This window comes from Microdochium trichocladiopsis, assembly GCF_020744255.1.
Source record: "Microdochium trichocladiopsis strain MPI-CAGE-CH-0230 chromosome Unknown B0I36scaffold_5, whole genome shotgun sequence".
NCBI classification, from domain to species: Eukaryota; Fungi; Ascomycota; class Sordariomycetes; order Xylariales; family Microdochiaceae; genus Microdochium; species Microdochium trichocladiopsis.
Window position 1 is genome coordinate 2,665,843 of NW_025763548.1, and position 17,834 is coordinate 2,683,676.

The following is a 17,834-nucleotide window of genomic DNA, read 5'->3' on the forward strand; positions in this document are numbered from 1 at the left end:
GATCTTCAGAGGGCGTATTTTATTAATGCGCACAAACGCCTCCTCCATTTGTCGTCGGTTCTTTACCAGCAGGGCATTTGGCAGTGGAGGAGGCTTTCCGGACCTGGGAAGGCCGGGGCCAGACGCGGGTCCCATCCAAATTGTTCTAGCAAGGCACCAGAGGCCGAGGTGCCCGCATCTGCCAGCTTTGAAGCTTTGCCCTGGATTCGCAAGGCCAATGTTGTCAGATGCTGGCGCTGCCGTGGTCTGCTCATGTGAAGCACACGCGTGTTTCTTCTCAACGCCAGCCACAACGTGATGCCTGTGCCATAGGTACTCGCCCGCTGCCCTGTCCTTTGTTTTGTTGTGCATTGTTTTGCCTGGCCAGGAAACCGTGGCTGGCACCAATCAGTGCCCGCGCCCCCCACCAGGGAGGCCGCTGCCAGGGCCATGCATGCCAGATTGACGTCGATCCAAAGGCGGCCGCGGCACTCACTCGCTGCGGCAGACCCTGAACGCCTTGTGGTTTCCGCGACGCGTGACCACGACATGGCGGCTTCACAACTCTGCACAACACGGCTGCGCACAACTTCCCGCAACTATCGAAAGGCGGGTCGGACGACTCTCACACGCATTGCGACGCACCGACAACATTTCAGGAGCAGCTGCTGAATGCCACTTCCTCAACTGGCTGCGACTTCTGCGCTAGCATCGGGCTACGCGCCGTGATATCTTGCTCGACTCCAGCAAGCATCTAGCCCTGACATCATGAGCTCTCCAGGGAAACCAGTGCCCGTCGATGTGCCCACGGCGGCTAGAAGCAATGCCCTGTCGCATAGCGACCACGACTTGCTTCAGTCCCTCGACAAGCTCTCGCTTTCGACATCACCATCGAACCTGTCCGTATCGCCTAGTGCGCCTTCACGCTCGCCTTCAGTAACCAGCCGTCGCCCATCATGGGCTCCTTTGAGCAAGACCACTTCCGCCGCGGGTAGCACAGGCAGCCCGCACTCTCGCTCAGCCACGCCGACTCTGCTCAAGAAGGCTTCCACCACATCTCTCAGATCCGCCAACGGCGCAACCCCTCAGCGTGCTCCGTCCCGCAAATCCAGCGCCACAAACTTGCGCTCGCCAAGTGTCGCCCCCAGGTCGCCACTCAACACACAGGCTCAGCTGGCTGTCGACTATGTACCCAAGCCTGCTGCGACGCCAGCCTCCGTCGCGCGAGATTACTTCAAGAAGGAACTCGAGCTCCTGCATGCCACGCAAAGGCCCCATTCTGCGGAGACCATCGTTGTCATACACGATGCCTGCTACGGCCACCGCTTCTCCCGCCCCAAGGCCAGCAAGGGCCACCTTTTCAGCATTGTAGAAAGGCCAGAGCGGCTGGCCGCCAGCGTCCTTGGCGTGGCCATGGCCTACGTGCGTCTCGGAGATCGACACAGCGATGGCAAATACCCAATCCACCCGGATCTCGACCCAGCGACATTAGACAGTGTTCCTTTTCACATACACAAGACCACTCGCTCCGTGTCTCTGACCGATGCTGTGGTTACCAATGTCCACGGAACGAAATGGATGGAAGAGCTCGACTTTATGTGCGAGACTGCAGACACGAAGCTTGCAGTCACAGGAAATGAGCTCAAGCGACCAGAAATGGATCGGGGCCCGGACGCAGAGCCTCCACAGAAGTTCCATGAGGGCGACCTATATCTCTGTGCGGAGTCGCGAGCTGCTTTTGAGGGTGCTCTCGGGGCTGTTTGTGATGCTGTTGATGCCATCTTCTCTCAATCCGGCCACAAGCGTGCCTTTGTGGCTGTACGCCCGCCTGGCCATCACTGCTCTGCCTCTTACCCATCGGGGTTTTGCTGGGTAAACAACGTGCATGTAGGCATCATGCACGGCATACTCAACCACGGCCTGACACATGCTGCGATCATCGATTTTGACCTGCATCACGGTGACGGCTCACAGGCAATCGCTTGGGAACACAATCAACGTGGCCTTACCAAAAACGCAGCAGCGTGGAAGAAGACGTCTATCGGCTATTTCAGTGTGCATGACATCAACTCGTTCCCCTGCGAATGGGGCGATGAAGAAAAGGTTCGAAATGCGAGCGTCTGCATAGACAACGCCCATGGCCAGAACGTGTGGAACGTCCACCTTCACGAGTGGAAAACCGAGGTCGAGTTTTGGAAACTTTACCAGTCGAGATACTCCATCCTCCTGGAGAAGACTCGCCAGTACTGCAAATCGCAGACGGAGAAGTACCGTGCGATGGGGCAGGAGCCACGGGGTGCGATTTTCTTATCTGCCGGCTTCGACGCAAGCGAGTACGAGACCGATGGCATGCAGCGTCACAAGGTGAATGTGCCAACGGAGTTCTATGCTCGTCTCACTCGAGACGTCGTTAAAATTGCGTCAGAAGAGGGTCTGAGTGTGGACGGCCGAGTAATGAGTGTGCTAGAAGGCGGATATAGCGATCGAGCCCTCTACTCCGGCGTTCTAAGCCATCTCGGAGGTCTTGCAGGTACAGATTCCATCAACCCCAAGGACGAGATCAAGCCAGAACTCAATCAGGAGTTGAGTAGCAGGATTGCGTCCTTGGGTCGGCGTCGGAGTACGATGACGGATGCGGAACTCAATGCTCTCAAGGTACCAGGATTCCCATACGATCCGAACTGGTGGTCCAGAACAGAACTAGACCGCTTCGACACATATGTCTCGCCCCCAGCACAGGAGCCCAAAAAACCGCGCACGACCATTGTGCCGACGTACTTCTCCCCTACCCATGCTTCCACGGCCAGGGAGACAGATCTCGCCAAAACCAAGCGAAGCATGTCCGGAACATCAGGCTTGAGCGGCACGCAGACAATCATGTACCGGGTGCCTACACCACCTCCTCCTGATGTTCCCTGGCCCGCTGCCGTACAGGAGCTGGGCAAGCTCCTTGTGCCCAGTGATCGTCAGACAACCAGTTTCACCTGGGAACAACTAAATGCCGAGACCAAGGCCCGGCGGGCTCGGCAAGCTGCGGCAATCGCGCTCGATGCTGCCAACAAACCGCCACCTCCACCCACGCCATCTCGGGCGTCGACGCGAATGTCTTTGCGTGAGAGACGGCCAGTGAAGGCAGCTGAGCCTCTAGAGGTCGAAGATCTCGGCAGAAACAGAAGGAAGACTGTCGGAGGTGCGACAATATCCTCAAAAGAAAAGGTAGGTGATCTAAACAAGGTTGAGTTGCCGTGGAATCGATAGAAAACTGACTTGTTGCAGACTTCTGGCCGCAATACTCCGACACCTACACAAGGCACACATGCAAGGAATCATAGTCGACGACTTAGTGCTTCGTCGACCATATTGACAGCCACGCACGAATCTTCAGAGCAAGCTCCCAACAACGAAACAACTTCAGCGACGCAAGGGACAGGTGAACCAGCAACAGTGGTGCAAACATCTGTCCCGCCAGCACTGACGGTCAAGAAGACAAGGGCCACGCCGAGGTCGTCCCCAGCTAAACCTCGTGCGCGCAAACCGAAAGACACAAGCGGCGCACCGTCCACAGCCACAAAACCTAAGGCACCCTTACTCATTCGCACCTCTTCAGAATCGTCAAAGACAAAGGTGCCTTCAATTGAGACTCCACCGTTGCCACCTATTCCTGCATCTGAGCGACCTGCGCGGACTCGCGCGTCGCTCGGCAGAGATGAGCTAGACAACATCACGAATGGTATGAAGAGAATCAAGATCAATGTTCTCACAAAAGAAAAGAAAGAAGAGCGAGCTCGAGCCGAGGCCGAAAGGAAGGCAGCACTAGGCCAGCAAGCGATGACGGAATCATTGAGCGCCTCAACTGAACTAGCTGGTTCACATGCAATGGACACTGTGGCAGGCAGTTCCAGCAGCGTTGCTCATGATGAAGCACCTGTGACGCCAGGTTTCGATGTGTCTGCCCATAATACCCTGGGTTCTTCTAACGGCACCCCACAAGCTCCTTTCACAGCACCACCGGCAGTGTCGAGCATCAAGATCGAGGACAACGTTGCGATCCCTCTGGATTACAACGCCAGCCCCACTGTCAAACACGAACTTTCCCCGGAGCCTGAACAGGTCGTACCAGAGTTTCGCCCCAGCTCGCCCTCCACGCCGGCTGCGCAACCGGCAGCCGAGCCCGACCTCTTTGTTCCGTATCAGCCAGAAGGCCCTCCTGGGATGAGCGTGCCGCTCACTGGCCCTGTCAAGATTCTCGAGCCAAACATGGGCACGCCAGCTCACTTCGAGCCCAAGACGTCCGACCGACCCGATCTGGCCTCGCCAAGCCCGGTCAAGTTCTCCAAGCCTGGGAAGCTTGGCGGACACCACTTCACGGCGACTTCAAAGCTCTCGTTTGCGCAGCCCAGGACAGGTGCTCCGCCAGGCACCTCGAACCAGTCTAGCCCAGTTACGGATCCCTCAAAGACGGGGCACTGATCTGGTTCACGGAACAAAAGTCTGAAGCAAGTAATTTCACGCGAAACCCTTTTGTCGTTTTGCCGACAATATATAACGTGCCAAGATCTAGCAAGGAGAAAACAACTGTCTGCACATACCCTGTCCTGAAATCGTTGCTTGTGCACTGATTAGATGGTTTGATACTTGCTGGCGCCTGCTAGTGCTTCTGCGCAACATGATACCCTCAATTACCCTCCCTTCTATCGTGGAGTCGTGGCGTTCTGCTGGAGAGTGCGAGCGAAGTCCTTCCGTCCGAGATGGATTTACAGGAAAAGGTCCCATTTCAGAAAGCAGTCATTCTGAACATGGGTGTTTTAATGCTTTTAACCGGAGGGGCCCATTTTAAGATTTGAGAAGGATTTTGGCAGTCAAGCACGACGTTGTTAATTAAATCTCACAATTTGACTTTCAATCACTGTCGCCCGTCTGCAAAACACTGTCTTGCCAGATTTTGTCTCTAGCCATCATCATTATTTTATGCTACAATGTTACTCTGAGGAACACTGGCAGGATATCAAGATACTCACAGACAAAGTGCTTGCCCCTCTCATAGCCGAGAACGCTCGCCAGCTTTGCCTGGAACCTCATCATCTTCAGGTAGTCAGGCGGCATACTTCTTGAAAGCACTGATCAGACTGCCAGTGCTGGAATCGTGCTTGCCCGCATCTGCACTATCGAGTTCGGACAGAATCTTCTTGGCGAGCACCTTGCCAAGCTCGACACCCCACTGGTCGAACGCGTTGATATCCCAGATGGCAGCCTCTGTGAAGGTGAGGTGCTCGTAGTAGACGATCAAGGCACCGAGCTCGGCAGGGCCAATGGTGCCGCCAACAAGGATACTTGTGGTAGGGCGGTTGCCAAGGAAGACCTTGTGGGGAACCAGCTCCTCGGGTGTACCCTCAGCGCGGACCTGGTCGGCAGTCTTTCCAATCATGAGAGCCTCAGCCTGGGCAAGGTAGTTGGACGCCAGCATCTTCTGGTGCAGGTTGTCGGAGATGGGGTTGTGCGACTTGGCAGCGAGGATGAAGTCAGTGGGGATGAGCTTCGTGCCTTGGTGGACAAGCTGGAAGAAAGAGTGCTGAGCATTGGTGCAGGGCTCGCCGAAGAGGATCGGGCCGGTCGTGTACTTGGCTGGTGAGCCATCCGATGTGATGGTCTTGCCGTTCGACTCCATGGAAAGTTGCTGGAGGTAAGCCGGGAAGCGGTGCAGGTATTGGTCGAAGCTGCGACATATATGTAAGCCAGACATCTCAAAATTAAGCACCAGAAGAGGGAAAGGCGGCTTACGGAGCAACAAGGTGAGTCTGGGCACCAAAGAAGTCGCTGTACCAGACACTGAGGAGACCAGCAAGGACGGGAATGTTGTCCTTGAGAGGAGTCTCACGGAAGTGCTTGTCCATGGCGTGAGCACCGCTCAGGAACTTGTGGAAGTTGTCGAAGCCAATGTAGAGGGCAACACTCAGGCCAATAGCACTCCAGACGGAGTAGCGGCCACCAACCCAGCTCTCAAAGCCGAACATGTTCTTGCTGTCGATACCGAACTTGGTGACCTCGGCCTCGTTGGTGGACAGAGCGACGAAGTGCTTGGCAATCTCGCCCTTGCCGCCAGTCTTCTCCAGGAACCACGTTTTGGCCGTGTTGGCGTTGGTGGTGGTCTCGGCGGTTGTGAAAGTCTTGGAGGCGACAAGGAAGAGGGTGGTCTCGGGGTCCGAGGCCTTGAGAGCCTCGCTGATGTGGGTGCCGTCGATGTTGGAGACGAAGTGCAGAGTCATGTCCTCGGCGCCGTAGTACTTGAGAGCCTCGGTAACCATGACAGGGCCGCTGCAGGAGAGGACATTGTCACAATTAGCGATGGCTCAGTCCACAAAAGGACCCGTTGAGAGGTCTCACTTACAGATCAGAACCACCAATGCCGATGTTGATGATGTTGGTCAGCTTCTTGCCCGTGAAGCCTTTCCACTCGCCAGAGCGGACCTGCTCGGAGAACTCCTTCATGTGGTTGAGGACATCGTTGACGCCGCCCTTGACGTTCATGACGTCCTGGCCGTCAACCTTCATCTCCCAGCCGCCGACGTTGCGGAGGGCGGGGTGGTAGACGGCACGCTGCTCGGTGAAGTTGATCTTCTCGCCATTGAACATGGCATCGCGCTTCTTCTCCAGGCCGGCCTCGGTGGCGAGCTTGACGAGCAGGTCGATGGTCTCCTCGGTGACGAGGTTCTTGCTGAAGTCAAAGAGGACGTCTGTGCCGTTGACGGAGAAGGTCTTGCTGAGCTTGCTGAAGCGGTCCGGGTCGGAAGCAAAGGCCTCCTTGAGGACAAAGGTCTTGCCGGTGCTCCGGTAGTGGTCGTCGAGCGACGCCCAGCTGGGGAGAGAGGTAGCTTGAACCATCTTGGGGGCTGTGGATTGTGTGTTGTGGTGCAAGCCGAGCTGTGGATTGGAGGAAGGGTGTCAGTGGGGGAAGATGGGAGTGGGAAGAAGGAGTAGCAAAAGGCTCAAAGCTTTGGTTGTCTCGACGTGTGTGGTAGGCTACCTAAGAGGAGGACCAGACGGGCTGGGGTGAAACGGCCAGAGGCACAGCTGGGTCGCGACTGCCCGCAATGGGAACGAGCGGCGCCATGCCATGGTGACGATGGTGGGGCACCGTCTTGAGATGCATGGCGACAGCAGCAGCCACCAATGAGTGCCACACCAGACATCCATGGATTGCTGCAGTTCCTCTCCATCTCCTCCACCGGCCGGTGCCCACAAGCTGCAGGTTGCTGACAGACAGACACGAGCTGTGGCCCGCCCCTCTGCCCCGGCGCCCTATGACATCAAATGCGCGCACCATGAGCTTCCATAATATGCTGGCGGGGTAACACGCCAGAGCTCCGATGTATGCATCCCGCCAGAGCTTCCGAGCTGCTTCACCAACAAACAACAAGATACACAAACAACGCAATGGCAGCTCTGAAGCCCTGTGGGACTGGGAACACACCACAGAGTATGAACGCTCGAGGAGCAAGCAGTCTTGGAGACGGTGCTCAAGCTCGACTCAACCCGTGGGGGCTGAGTGAGGGCTGGATTGGCTGCGATTGCGATAGCCGTCCGGATCCCACCACTGATGACGGCAATTTGCCCCGTCCGGCCCTGCCCTGCGCCCGGCACCGGCGGGAGCCAGTGGGTACCTCGCTGGACTGGACTGGACTCGACCTTCCCTGCACGAGCTGGAAAAGAACCGGCGGGGCCAAGCAGCCAATCCGGCCGCGTCCGTCTGCCGCACGTAGTGTAGCGCCAGGACGACTTGCCTACCGCGATGCAACCAGCAGCTGCGCCCAAAACTTTGTCCCCAGCCTCTTCGTGTTTGTCGCAACAGACTGTATTGTGTCTATCTACTGGACCCCTGTTGCTTCCCCTGCATCCATGTAATGCTGCCATTCTTGCGGGCAAGAAATTCACAAACCCAAGCTCGCAAAAAAGCGCGCCTCTTGTCTGCCTTCTCTCCAAGCACAAAGATAACGCCTGCCCAAAACGCCGTATGAAAATGCCACTGTTCTGCTTTCCCTCCATGCGCCGCGACCTGCAACGTTCCAAGGGCAGCCTGGTCTCAAGCATCACCGCACAGAGTGCTCTGTCCCGCCCCGTCGCTGCCGCCGATCACAGTCATTCACCACAAATGCTTAGCGCCGGTCCTGGATGCTGCCGACAAAGGAGGGGTCCTTGACACTGCCGCCAGCGTCTCCGAGACCCGCAATCGGTCGGTTGTAGCTGAATCCTGCAAACTGGTTCTGCATCGTCTGCGAGAGCACCGGGCCTTCTACAAACGAGTCCTGGGGTGCCTCGCCGGTGAAGCCAGGGTCGAAGTTGGCAGTATCAAGCGCATCAATCTTTGCACCACGCGTGTCAGCTCAAGTCTACCTCAAGCAACTTGCATACGAATTCTCAAAAAGTTGGACTTACCACACTGGGCTTGAACGTTGGCTCGTACTTGCGCTGGAGCAGCTTGCGCCAGTCAATGGCGTGGAAGAACGGATGGGCCTTGATCTCGGCGCTGCCATTCGCGCCTAAGCGCTCCTCCGGGTTGCGGTTGAGTAGCTTGGCTAGCAAGTCCTTGGCCGCTGGTGGCACAATGTCGGCGCTGGGGAAGTGGAGAGGCTCCGACAAGATCTTGCGGTACATCTCGTTGGTGTTCTCGTCATAAAACGGAGGTAGTCCAGTCAACATCTCGTACAGGAGGACACCGAGAGTCCACCAATCGACAGTCTTGTTGTATCCCTGGCCCATGAGCAGCTCAGGAGCCAGATACTCGGGGGTGCCACAGAAGGTGTTCGTCCTGTCCTCGTCCTTCATGTCGAGCTTGCAAAGACCAAAATCGCACAGGGCAATGTGGCCCTGATAGTCGAGCAGGATATTCTCTGGCTTGAGATCGCGGTAGATGACGTTGAAGCCGTGCAAGCACTCGAGGGCACAGAGAAGTTCGGCAGTGTAGAATCTGGCCCGGTTGACGTCGAAACGCTGTTCCTTCTGCAAATGGTGGAAGAGCTCGCCACCGTTGACAAATGCTAGGACGAAGTAGAGCTTCTCTGGCGACTGGAAGGTGAACTTGAGCGGTACAATAAAGGGGTTGTTGATCTGAGCAAGAACCGATCTTTCGGCCAATGTGTGCGCCACTTCAGACCGCGAGATAATGTGTGCCTTGCGAATTGTCTTCAAGGCATAGATACGGTTGGTGTCCTTCTTGCGCACCTGCATGACTTTGCCGAAACTGCCCTTGCCAACAACCTTGAGCAGCTCAAAATCCTCAATCTTGAGCTTGCCCGCCCTGTTCTCAACGTAGGCCACGCCGATCTTGAGCTTGCCGGTGCCGTATTGAACATCCAGAATGTCCTGTCCAGAGTGCCCAAGGGTCCGCTCACGGTTGGCAAAGTCGGCAGCCGCCTTCTCCCGGTCCTTCTTGCTGGCCTTGGGATCGTCCACGAAAGTCTGTCTCTCCTCGAAGCGGGGCTGGATCCGCACGGCGCCAATGAAGATGTCCTGGCTTCGTCCCGCACCAGGAGGGGCGTTGGGGTTGCGCATGTAGAGATGAACATTAAGATCTGTGACACGAGAAACATCAAACTTATACTGCGTGTTGTCGCCTGCCCACAACGGGTTCTCTGGCGTGCCGGAGACGGAGTTGACGAAGACCTGGACCTTGTCGAAATCCAGCAGCGCATAGGGGAGGTATTTGCTCGAGATTCGACCGTGGTTTGAAGGAATGCCGGAAAAGCCTCCAGCAGAGGTCTGAGGTCGGGCGGAGCCGTTGGCGAAAGAACCGGCAACCTGACGCGAGGAGGAGCCAGGCCTGACCGAGCCAGCGGCGTTGAGAGCGTTCCCTGTCGACATGGAACCGCCATGTTGCGAGCTGAAGGCATTCCGAGCTGACTCTGGCAAAGAGAACCCCTGACCTTCGTGAAGGGTGACTACGAGGATACCGGGCTTAGGAGGCTTAAGCACCGGCTCCTGCACGAGAGCCTCTGACGCGGCTACAAGCGGTTGAGGTTAGCAAGAAGATTCGAGGGGGCGGAAGCGCAAGCTGGCGCTGGTCGTAACAGCTTACCGATGGCATTGGGGTCACTGGGGTTCGGCGTCGTAGGGGTGGAAACCATCTTCTCGTCCTTGTCGGTAATGGTAGAGGTCGATGGAGTTCTGGAGAAGCCCGGGAGGGCCGCCCCCAGGTGGGTGTCTTTCAATTCTGATTCATGGTGTCAGTGTCATCTCTGATCCAGTCAAGGAGCTGCGATGCGATAAGAGCTGCTTGTTCCGCAATGCAGGTCGAGCAGACCCTTGGAGGCACGCTGACAACGTGGGCACAGAGCGGCAGGCGAGGTATGCAGGAGGTGATGCGCTGGTGAGGAACGTGGTATGGCCAGGAGGAGGCAGCTTACTCTTGGTGAGCTTCCACGACATTTTGGCTGCTGTAGAGTCGTACGAAGCGAGAGGATGAGGATATGGAAGCAGCCGAGAATGAGGTAGAAGGCTTAGGTGGGAAGCGGATTGCGATGATGGTCGTGTCGTGGAGGAACGGTCGGCTTGGAAGGGGGTGGATGTGGGGTCGGGGGTTCGAAGAGGGGGGCCGCCTTGGAAATGACACAGCGTTAATAAGCACTGCTTGCTACCACCATGTCGTAGCTGGACCTGGAACAGGATGGCCCAACACGAGCGAGCGAGTGAGCGTGCCACTGCGCTTAGACAACCTCCGACCCTCCTTGGTACACGGCTGGGCCAATTGCACACCACGGCGGCCGCGAATCTCTCAGCTCGGTAGGCGTGGCAGTGCACAAGACTGGCGTCCGCCTGCGTGGAGACGGCAATTTTCAGGGGCAAAGACGATCATGGCCACACTGCAACATCTCCGTGGCCAGCAGCAGGTCATGGACTATCGACGCGGGCCAAGCCATGTCGGCCAGGGACTGAGGCTGCTCATGATACTGCCTTTTGGACACTTCCATGCAGGACTCCAGGGCCACCATGGAAACCCCATGGCCGCTGCGAAGCTACATGCGAGCAACTTCGGACACTAAATCGCTAACCGCAGGGGCGGCGGGTTCGGGCGGGAGGGGCGAATTGGGAGGGGGGCGAAGGCGTGCCCGTCCGCTCGCGTCCTTTGGGCAAGGATGATCCTTTCTTTGTCTCAATACGTCAATCTTCTAGAAGTCGCTCGCCTGCACCACTTCGTCTCGTCGTGCTTGCAAGGCCTGCAGCCATGCGCAGGTGCTGGCAACTTGTCGAGTGAACCTTCAGCAGGAAGAGGCCCCTATCCACCACGCAAACGCCCGCTCCAGCCGGACAGCTTGTCCACAATGAGCTGGAGTGGATATCCTCGTAGTGGCCCGTCTCAACATCGTGGCCAACTGCCAGGGTCAGGGACTCCTATCGTCGCGGGATGCAACATGGATTATACCCGAGCCTGCGCCACGAGCTGTAATTCAACGGACATTTTGCACGGCATGGGCCATCTGACGGTCCCGGGCCATCGACCACGTCTCGCACTCTCATCGGGAGGCCTTGGCCCCTTTCGTGTCCGTTTCAGGCACCGTTGCTGCAACGCGACAAAGCCGTGCGTGCTCGGCCCTATCCTATTTTCAGTATATCGTGTGATACTATCCCATGCTGTAGTCGCAGTTGGCTCTTCTCGTCCCGTGCACGGTCAAGAGCATATTCCACATACGATAACCATTGCTGCTAACTTGAACAACGTGCATGGACGCTTGGCCCTTTGCTTTCCATGAGTTGGCATGGTCGCGTGCTCTCTGCTGGCCCCCCCTCTCCGAGGTCCATATTGTAACATGGTAGGCTGAGGTTGCTCTGTGTCATTGCCCTGAGGCTATCGGTAGAAACGGTGCGAACGTCGTGGTCACAAATCTAGAACTGAGATGGGGCTCACCACTCATCGCAGGACGCGTGCCTCCACGAGACCACGACTTGCGATTGACGTCTGCATGAATGTCGAAAGATAATGTCCCAGAGGATGGAGATGCCTTTTCGAGGCGCCCGCCACTTACTCAACAAGAGTGCGTCACACATTCATTGCTTCCTACGTACTATCTTCATAGAGGTATGCGCGCAGGAAAATTGATCCGTAGGTGAACGAACTGATAATGATGAGTCTCGCTTGACTCATTAGCTAAAGCTGCAATCAGACAGCCTCGGCAGCCACCTGAGCGGCACGAGAGGAGGAGACGTGACACTCATGGCAAGCGAGAACCTGCAAACGCCTCAGCACTGTGCAAACGGCAGCTGATGAAGGCACCTGTCCGTCGCTCAACAGCGTCAGGCACCGAGGGAACATCAATCCCTTTAGACAAGACAATGGCCGTTGCAAATACCCGAAGACGCGGCCCTCAGTAAAAACATTCTTCCGTGCAACGACATTCAGCCACCTCTAGCTATTCGGTATTTCGCCATAGACAGTCTTGCTTTAGGCCCAAGCTTGAGTTGTGATTCTTCACATCTATCATTCCTCCAATGCTCTTCACGTCCTGAATACTTTAGTACGCGGACAACCCACAGCTTCGCCATCGACTCTGGGGCGTGCTCACACTCCATCACATTGGCCGCCAATCGCATATCTTGTTACTCAGAGATTCGCAGCATACGCGTGCAGGCAGCATCACAAGAGTCTCGGAGTCTATTGCAAGGCAGCGCCAAGGTGACTCTCGCGGTCGACAGAATGACAGGACATCTCAGCATGCCCGCTCACGACAATCTCACGTCGACTTCACACCGCACAAACACAGCGGAGCAAGATCGTAACTCTGCTGCCAGCGACATCTGTGATACAACTGAGCCCGACCACGCCCCCAGCCAGCCGTCTAACCACAAGGATGCAGCCCAGGATGTAGACAGTCACTTTCTTGCTGGGAACAACGCAAATGACGAGGCAACATCTGACGTGGACAAGGACGCCCAGAAGCCCAAGAAGAAAAAGAAGAAGAGCAAGAGCAAGAGCAAGAAGAAGAAGAGAAACCCGGTCACAGGTTTCGAGGGTACGTACCTACGGATGAGCTCGCTGGACAGTGTTTCAAAGTCCTTGGGTGGAGGCAACTGAGCTGACATAGAGGCCAGAATTCTTCGCCGACGCCCCCCTGACTCCAGCTGAAGCTCTCCTTGAGGAGGAGCTGTACTCCAAGTACGTGTACACTCGAAATCGCCCGTGTTTCTTTATCTGATCGAAAAGCTGACAAGATGACAGGGATCGCCTTTTTATCGAGTAAGTGCGACCATAGCAGGACCTTTGACCCAGCCTCTCGTCACTTACTGACATAAATTTCCAACTCTGCACAGCCGCATCGAGGAATGGATCCAGCGCTACCGTGCGCGTCGCAAGATGGATCCAGAACAGACCTTCATGTTCAACAAGTACATGTTCCTGGGCGGCGTCGACAGCGAGCAGCGCCAGTTCACCGGCATCGCAGCGGACATTGATGCCCTGACGCAGCTCGGGGACAAGGACGCGATGCGTGCCGCCACGGCGCGCGACTTTGTCGGCAACGCAGGCTCGCGGTTCTACGAGCCCGGCAGCAAGGACTGGGTCGTAGACTTTGAGGCCATCGTCAAGGGGTTCCTGTAAGTCCATTTGCTGGTTATGAGTGTCGTTCCCTGGCACACATGCGCAAGGCTGTCCCAATCTATAAAGACGTTCTTACTGACAAATAGCGTGACGCGTACAAGCTCGCGCACAATCATAGACTCGTATCTCTATGATGACGTGGCCATCGAGAAGGCTGCGAACTTGGTCAAAAACTTCCTCAACTACGTCCTCACGCACGACGTCGGCCCGGAGTACAACAAGGACATCCTCGCTGCGAGACATATTTGCGACATTGCGCCCTCTGAGCTGCACGCCACGCACCTGCTGTCGAATAGACTGCCCGGGCCTTTCCACCGTGCTTGCGCGTTGGTGTTCTGCGAGAGCGAAAGTGCCAGAGTTGGCGAGGCGGACAACGAGCTCGCGGACCTGCTCGCGCTTGTCGAGACGGCTCTCGCGACGACGCCGGGCTTTGAGGAACTCTCCAAGCTTGCGTCACAGACTACGAGCACGGAGGACCTCGAGGTCAGCGAGGAGATTGAACAGGCCTATGTGATTACCAAAATTCAACGTGCTAAGCGCGAGGACAGAGACGACTTTACCACACGCATGCAAAGCCTCGGCTTTGCCACTACCATCTGCAGCAACGATAACGACAACACCAATATTGACGACGACATCCTTGCAGCCGGGGATCGCGCAAGGGTCGCAAGCCACCCCAGCGATGTTGGCAACGACGACGATGACGACGACGACGACGACGAGCACAGCCCGCTCGACAACCCTCTCCGTGGCGCCGGCCCAATGGGCATGCTCACCCTCCGCCCTACCGTGATCGACAGCGGATACGACAATGTTCCTCGAAGCCGCCACGACAGAGCCATCGGGGCGGTGCAACAACCATCCATCACAACCAGCGCGGGCGAAGGAAGCAGCGACGAAATTCAGGTGCCCCTCGAGGACAACCTCCTCTCGCTCTGCGAGATCGGCATGAAGCTCCAGCTCGTTACCTGCGAGGTCGCCCTTGCTGCGGCGGCACCACCGCCTCCCTTGAGCAACAGCAGCAGCATCCCGCCGCCGTCTCCCCAGGCGCACAGGATGATGATCCGCGTAATCAAGGCCTGCACCGACGTCCGGGTCTCGTTCGACACGTTCCTCCCGCAGATGCTCATGACGCGCTGGAAGGACCCCGTCGAGAATACGCGGCCGGCGCCGTCGGTGCGGGATCCAGACGCCGAGACGGCCGCTGCTGGTGCTGGTGCCGCTGATGATGAAATATGATCAGGGTGGTGGTCAGGGTGGTGGTGGTGGTGGGGATCGGGAGATCTAAAGGTGATGATCCTTGGCCAGGAAAGTTTTGGGTTCAAACTCGCATAGAGTTGGCATTGCAGATCTAAGCATGAGTCTAGCGAAGTCTTTGTCATGGAGTAAATGGCTCGCGAAGGCCGAAGGCCGTGGCACAATTGTGATGCGTGCAGAAAAATAGAGTACGTTGAGGGCTCAGCTTGCAGTTTTGCAGGCGGAACGATCCTGAGAACACATTAACTGGGCTGGTCACGGCATGGGCTCACAACAATACCTACCTAGTCTGCCGGAAAGCTGGAAAGCCGGAAAGCTGCAGCCCTTGAGATGCTTCTCACAATCAACACAATTCGTGGGAAGTGGCAGCGCAGAATTTGGATTGATTTGTGCATCTATCTTTTTTCCGTGCTGTCCCAGCTCGTTTTATTCAGTCTCCGCGTCCTTCTCAAGGACTAGATCCTGCTTGTCGAGCTTTCCTCATACATGCCGCTCCGGCCATGTAGAACAACTCCATCTTCCTCTCTAGTCTGTGGGGTATCGTTGAGATATGCATAAACACTGTTTGGCCCGGCTATTTTCCGCGGCTCGCCAACGCCGCGTTATAATTGGTGACCGTTTGCCTAATGATTCCCCTGGCGCCTTGCCGCAATCCGAATTTTTGTTGAAAAATCCAATGTTGCTCCCATGAGCATTTGTCGTAAGAGTTCGTTTTTGTGTAATACCCGTGTATGAAAAAGCCAGAAAGTTGAATCAGAAAGAGGAGAACGCCGAGGCTACATGCTTGTTGAAAAAGACATTTCTAGTACCACACCGCTTGTGTTGTGTTCAGGGGTGGATTAGTGTGTGTTGAAGTATATGGCAGATTGCCAGCATCTTTGGATGGCTGAAAAACCACTACGCAGTAGCAGCAACAGCTTCATTAGTATCATGAGTACCATTGGACAAGGATCCGTTAATGGTCGCTGTGGAGAGAGTAGGAGTCGGCGGAGCCTCGAGATCTTTGGCAGCCAGGCCATCGAAGAGCTCGAATATGGACGTCTGGTCGTGGAAGTCATTGTTCACTGCAGCACGTTAGTCATATGAATGTTAGACTCCTGAGACGCAAAATGCTTACCAATGTTGACCAGGTACCACTCATTCATGATGTCCTCGATCAGGATGCGGCTTGGGGTGTTGGCATCAAAGCAGTGAGCCCAGTCCATTCCGAGCTGGAAAGCCTCATCCTTCCAGGCAAGGAAGCTGATGCCCTCGACGATGGTCGGTTGCACGATTTCCTTGCCTGGGAAAACGCCCCAGGTCACGGCGTTTGGTCCCTCGGAAGGTGCATTCGTTACGAGACTTCCGTGCTGAGTGACGGCATAGTAAGACATGTCGGGGTTCGACTCAATTCTCTTGACGACATCCGGAAACATGTAGGGCGGCACAAGTAGCTCGAGGTAAGCCTTCTGGTAGACATATCCATTCGAAGGGCCCCATCCATGGACGGGGTGGTTGGAACGGACACCGCCGACGGCTGGCTGGGAGTTGATTGTCAAGAAGCCGCGCTGGTTGAGCTTGATCAAGCTATCCTTGATAGAGTCGGCCTCGCTAGTAAGTGGTGACTCACTCCAAGGGAGGGAGTCAATGTCTTTCTCGAGGTAGCGGACGAACAGCTGGGCGACATCCTTGATGCACTGCGGCTCTCCCCACTTCTTGCGGTTCGACTCGTTTGTGCCCGTCAGACCAATGCCGTACGCGTCCAGCTCGCCGAAAGCAGGCGACCTCGAATCACCCCAGCGGCCGTTGGGGAACTCATCCCAGTCCTGGGTTCTCGAGACATAGGACTTGTTGCGGTTACGCCAGAAGGCGGGCCGCACATCCTCTTCGCGACGGCCGAGACCCAAAGACTGCTTCCAGGGAAGCGCCTTCTTGGTGGGACGGGTGGAGGTGGGCATCCAGTCAAGCTCCTCCAGCACCATGCGTGTGGCCTGGGCAAGGTTCATGGTGTAGAAGTGCAGGTGGTGGATGCCCGCAGCCATGATCTTGCGACACAACTCCGCTACCAGAGTCTTGCCGACCTCACGCACGGCGACATCGTCGTTCTTGACAGGCTCCAGGGCCGCCATCCATTCCTCGGGGATCTTGCAGTTCATGTGCGTGGCACGGCGCAGGAAGCTAGCGTACGTAGCGATTGGCATGATGCCAGGCAGAATGGGCACTGTGATTCCACGCTCCCGCACCTTCTTGACCCAGCGAATGAAGTTGTCGGCATCGTAGAACATCTGCGTGACAATGAAAGTGCCGCCGAGATCGACCTTCTCCTTGAGATGGTCCAGGAGGGACTCCTCATCTTTGTTGTCGTCGCAGCCTTCCGGATATCCAGCTACACCGATGTCGAAATGGTTCCCGTACAGCTTCTTGATGTGGGCAACGAGGTCCTTGGCATACTGGAAGCCATCGTCGGTGGCTGTCCACTTCTCCGTTGCTCTCGGAGGATCGCCGCGGAGAGCCAGAATGTTTGTGCAGCCAGCCTTGTAGGCCTTGGCCAACGCATCGTTGACCTTCGCCTCGCCCATGTCAGTGCACGTCAAGTGCATGCAGGTCTCGAGACCGAAATAGGCCTGAGCCTGGGCGACCATATCGCATGTGAGCTCCGCAATGCGACCTCCAGCACCCCAGGTGACGTCGATAAACTTCGGGCCGAAATCGTACATGCGCTCCATGCGGTCGTAGAGGTTCTGCACACCTTGGGCGGTCTTGGGCGGAAAGTACTCGAAGGAGAAGGAAGGCTGACCGCTCCTCTCGGCATCTGCAACCATATCCCGGATATGCATGGTTACGGTTGTGTATGGATCGAGGTGAAAGAGACTGGGTGGACGAGATAGGAACCGCGAATCGTGATCCGTGCTGTGGACGTGGGCGAGGAAGTTCGACAGTACACTGTCGTCAGAAGAGTGTGAGTGGCGGTGGTCGGCACTGGCAAATGGGACGTTTCCAAGAGGCCAAGGCAGAACATAGCTCCTGGGGACGGAAT

The 17,834-nt window shown here is 56.4% G+C and overlaps 4 protein-coding genes across 4 annotated transcripts; 1 reads left to right on the forward strand and 3 right to left on the reverse strand.

The window, feature by feature from the left end:
* Positions 1–747: 747 nt before the first annotated feature.
* B0I36DRAFT_243454 (histone deacetylase domain-containing protein) lies at positions 748–4,449 on the forward strand (the record flags this gene model as incomplete). The annotated part of the gene is made up of 3 exons (XM_046149985.1): positions 748–3,195; positions 3,256–3,502; positions 3,587–4,449. 3 exons carry the CDS (start codon positions 748–750, stop codon positions 4,447–4,449), a joined length of 3,558 nt encoding a protein of 1,185 aa, XP_046013086.1.
* Positions 4,450–5,071: 622 nt separating this feature from the next.
* On the reverse strand, positions 5,072–6,858 carry B0I36DRAFT_242324 (glucose-6-phosphate isomerase; the record flags this gene model as incomplete). The annotated part of the gene is made up of 3 exons (XM_046149896.1): positions 5,072–5,693; positions 5,758–6,291; positions 6,365–6,858. The coding sequence occupies 3 exons, from the start codon at positions 6,856–6,858 to the stop codon at positions 5,072–5,074; spliced, it is 1,650 nt and encodes a 549-aa protein (XP_046013087.1).
* Positions 6,859–7,801: 943 nt separating this feature from the next.
* On the reverse strand, positions 7,802–10,542 carry B0I36DRAFT_122620 (kinase-like domain-containing protein). The gene is made up of 3 exons (XM_046148059.1): positions 10,049–10,542; positions 8,410–9,974; positions 7,802–8,336 (listed from the first exon to the last, which is right to left on the reverse strand). The coding sequence occupies exons 1-3, from the start codon at positions 10,095–10,097 to the stop codon at positions 8,130–8,132; spliced, it is 1,821 nt and encodes a 606-aa protein (XP_046013088.1). The 5' UTR covers positions 10,098–10,542; the 3' UTR covers positions 7,802–8,129.
* Positions 10,543–15,715: 5,173 nt separating this feature from the next.
* Positions 15,716–17,634, reverse strand: B0I36DRAFT_349487 (methylenetetrahydrofolate reductase 1; the record flags this gene model as incomplete). Its single annotated transcript, XM_046156803.1, has 2 exons — positions 15,716–15,882; positions 15,936–17,634. 2 exons carry the CDS (start codon positions 17,632–17,634, stop codon positions 15,716–15,718), a joined length of 1,866 nt encoding a protein of 621 aa, XP_046013089.1.
* Between the last annotated feature and the right edge of the window lie 200 nt (positions 17,635–17,834).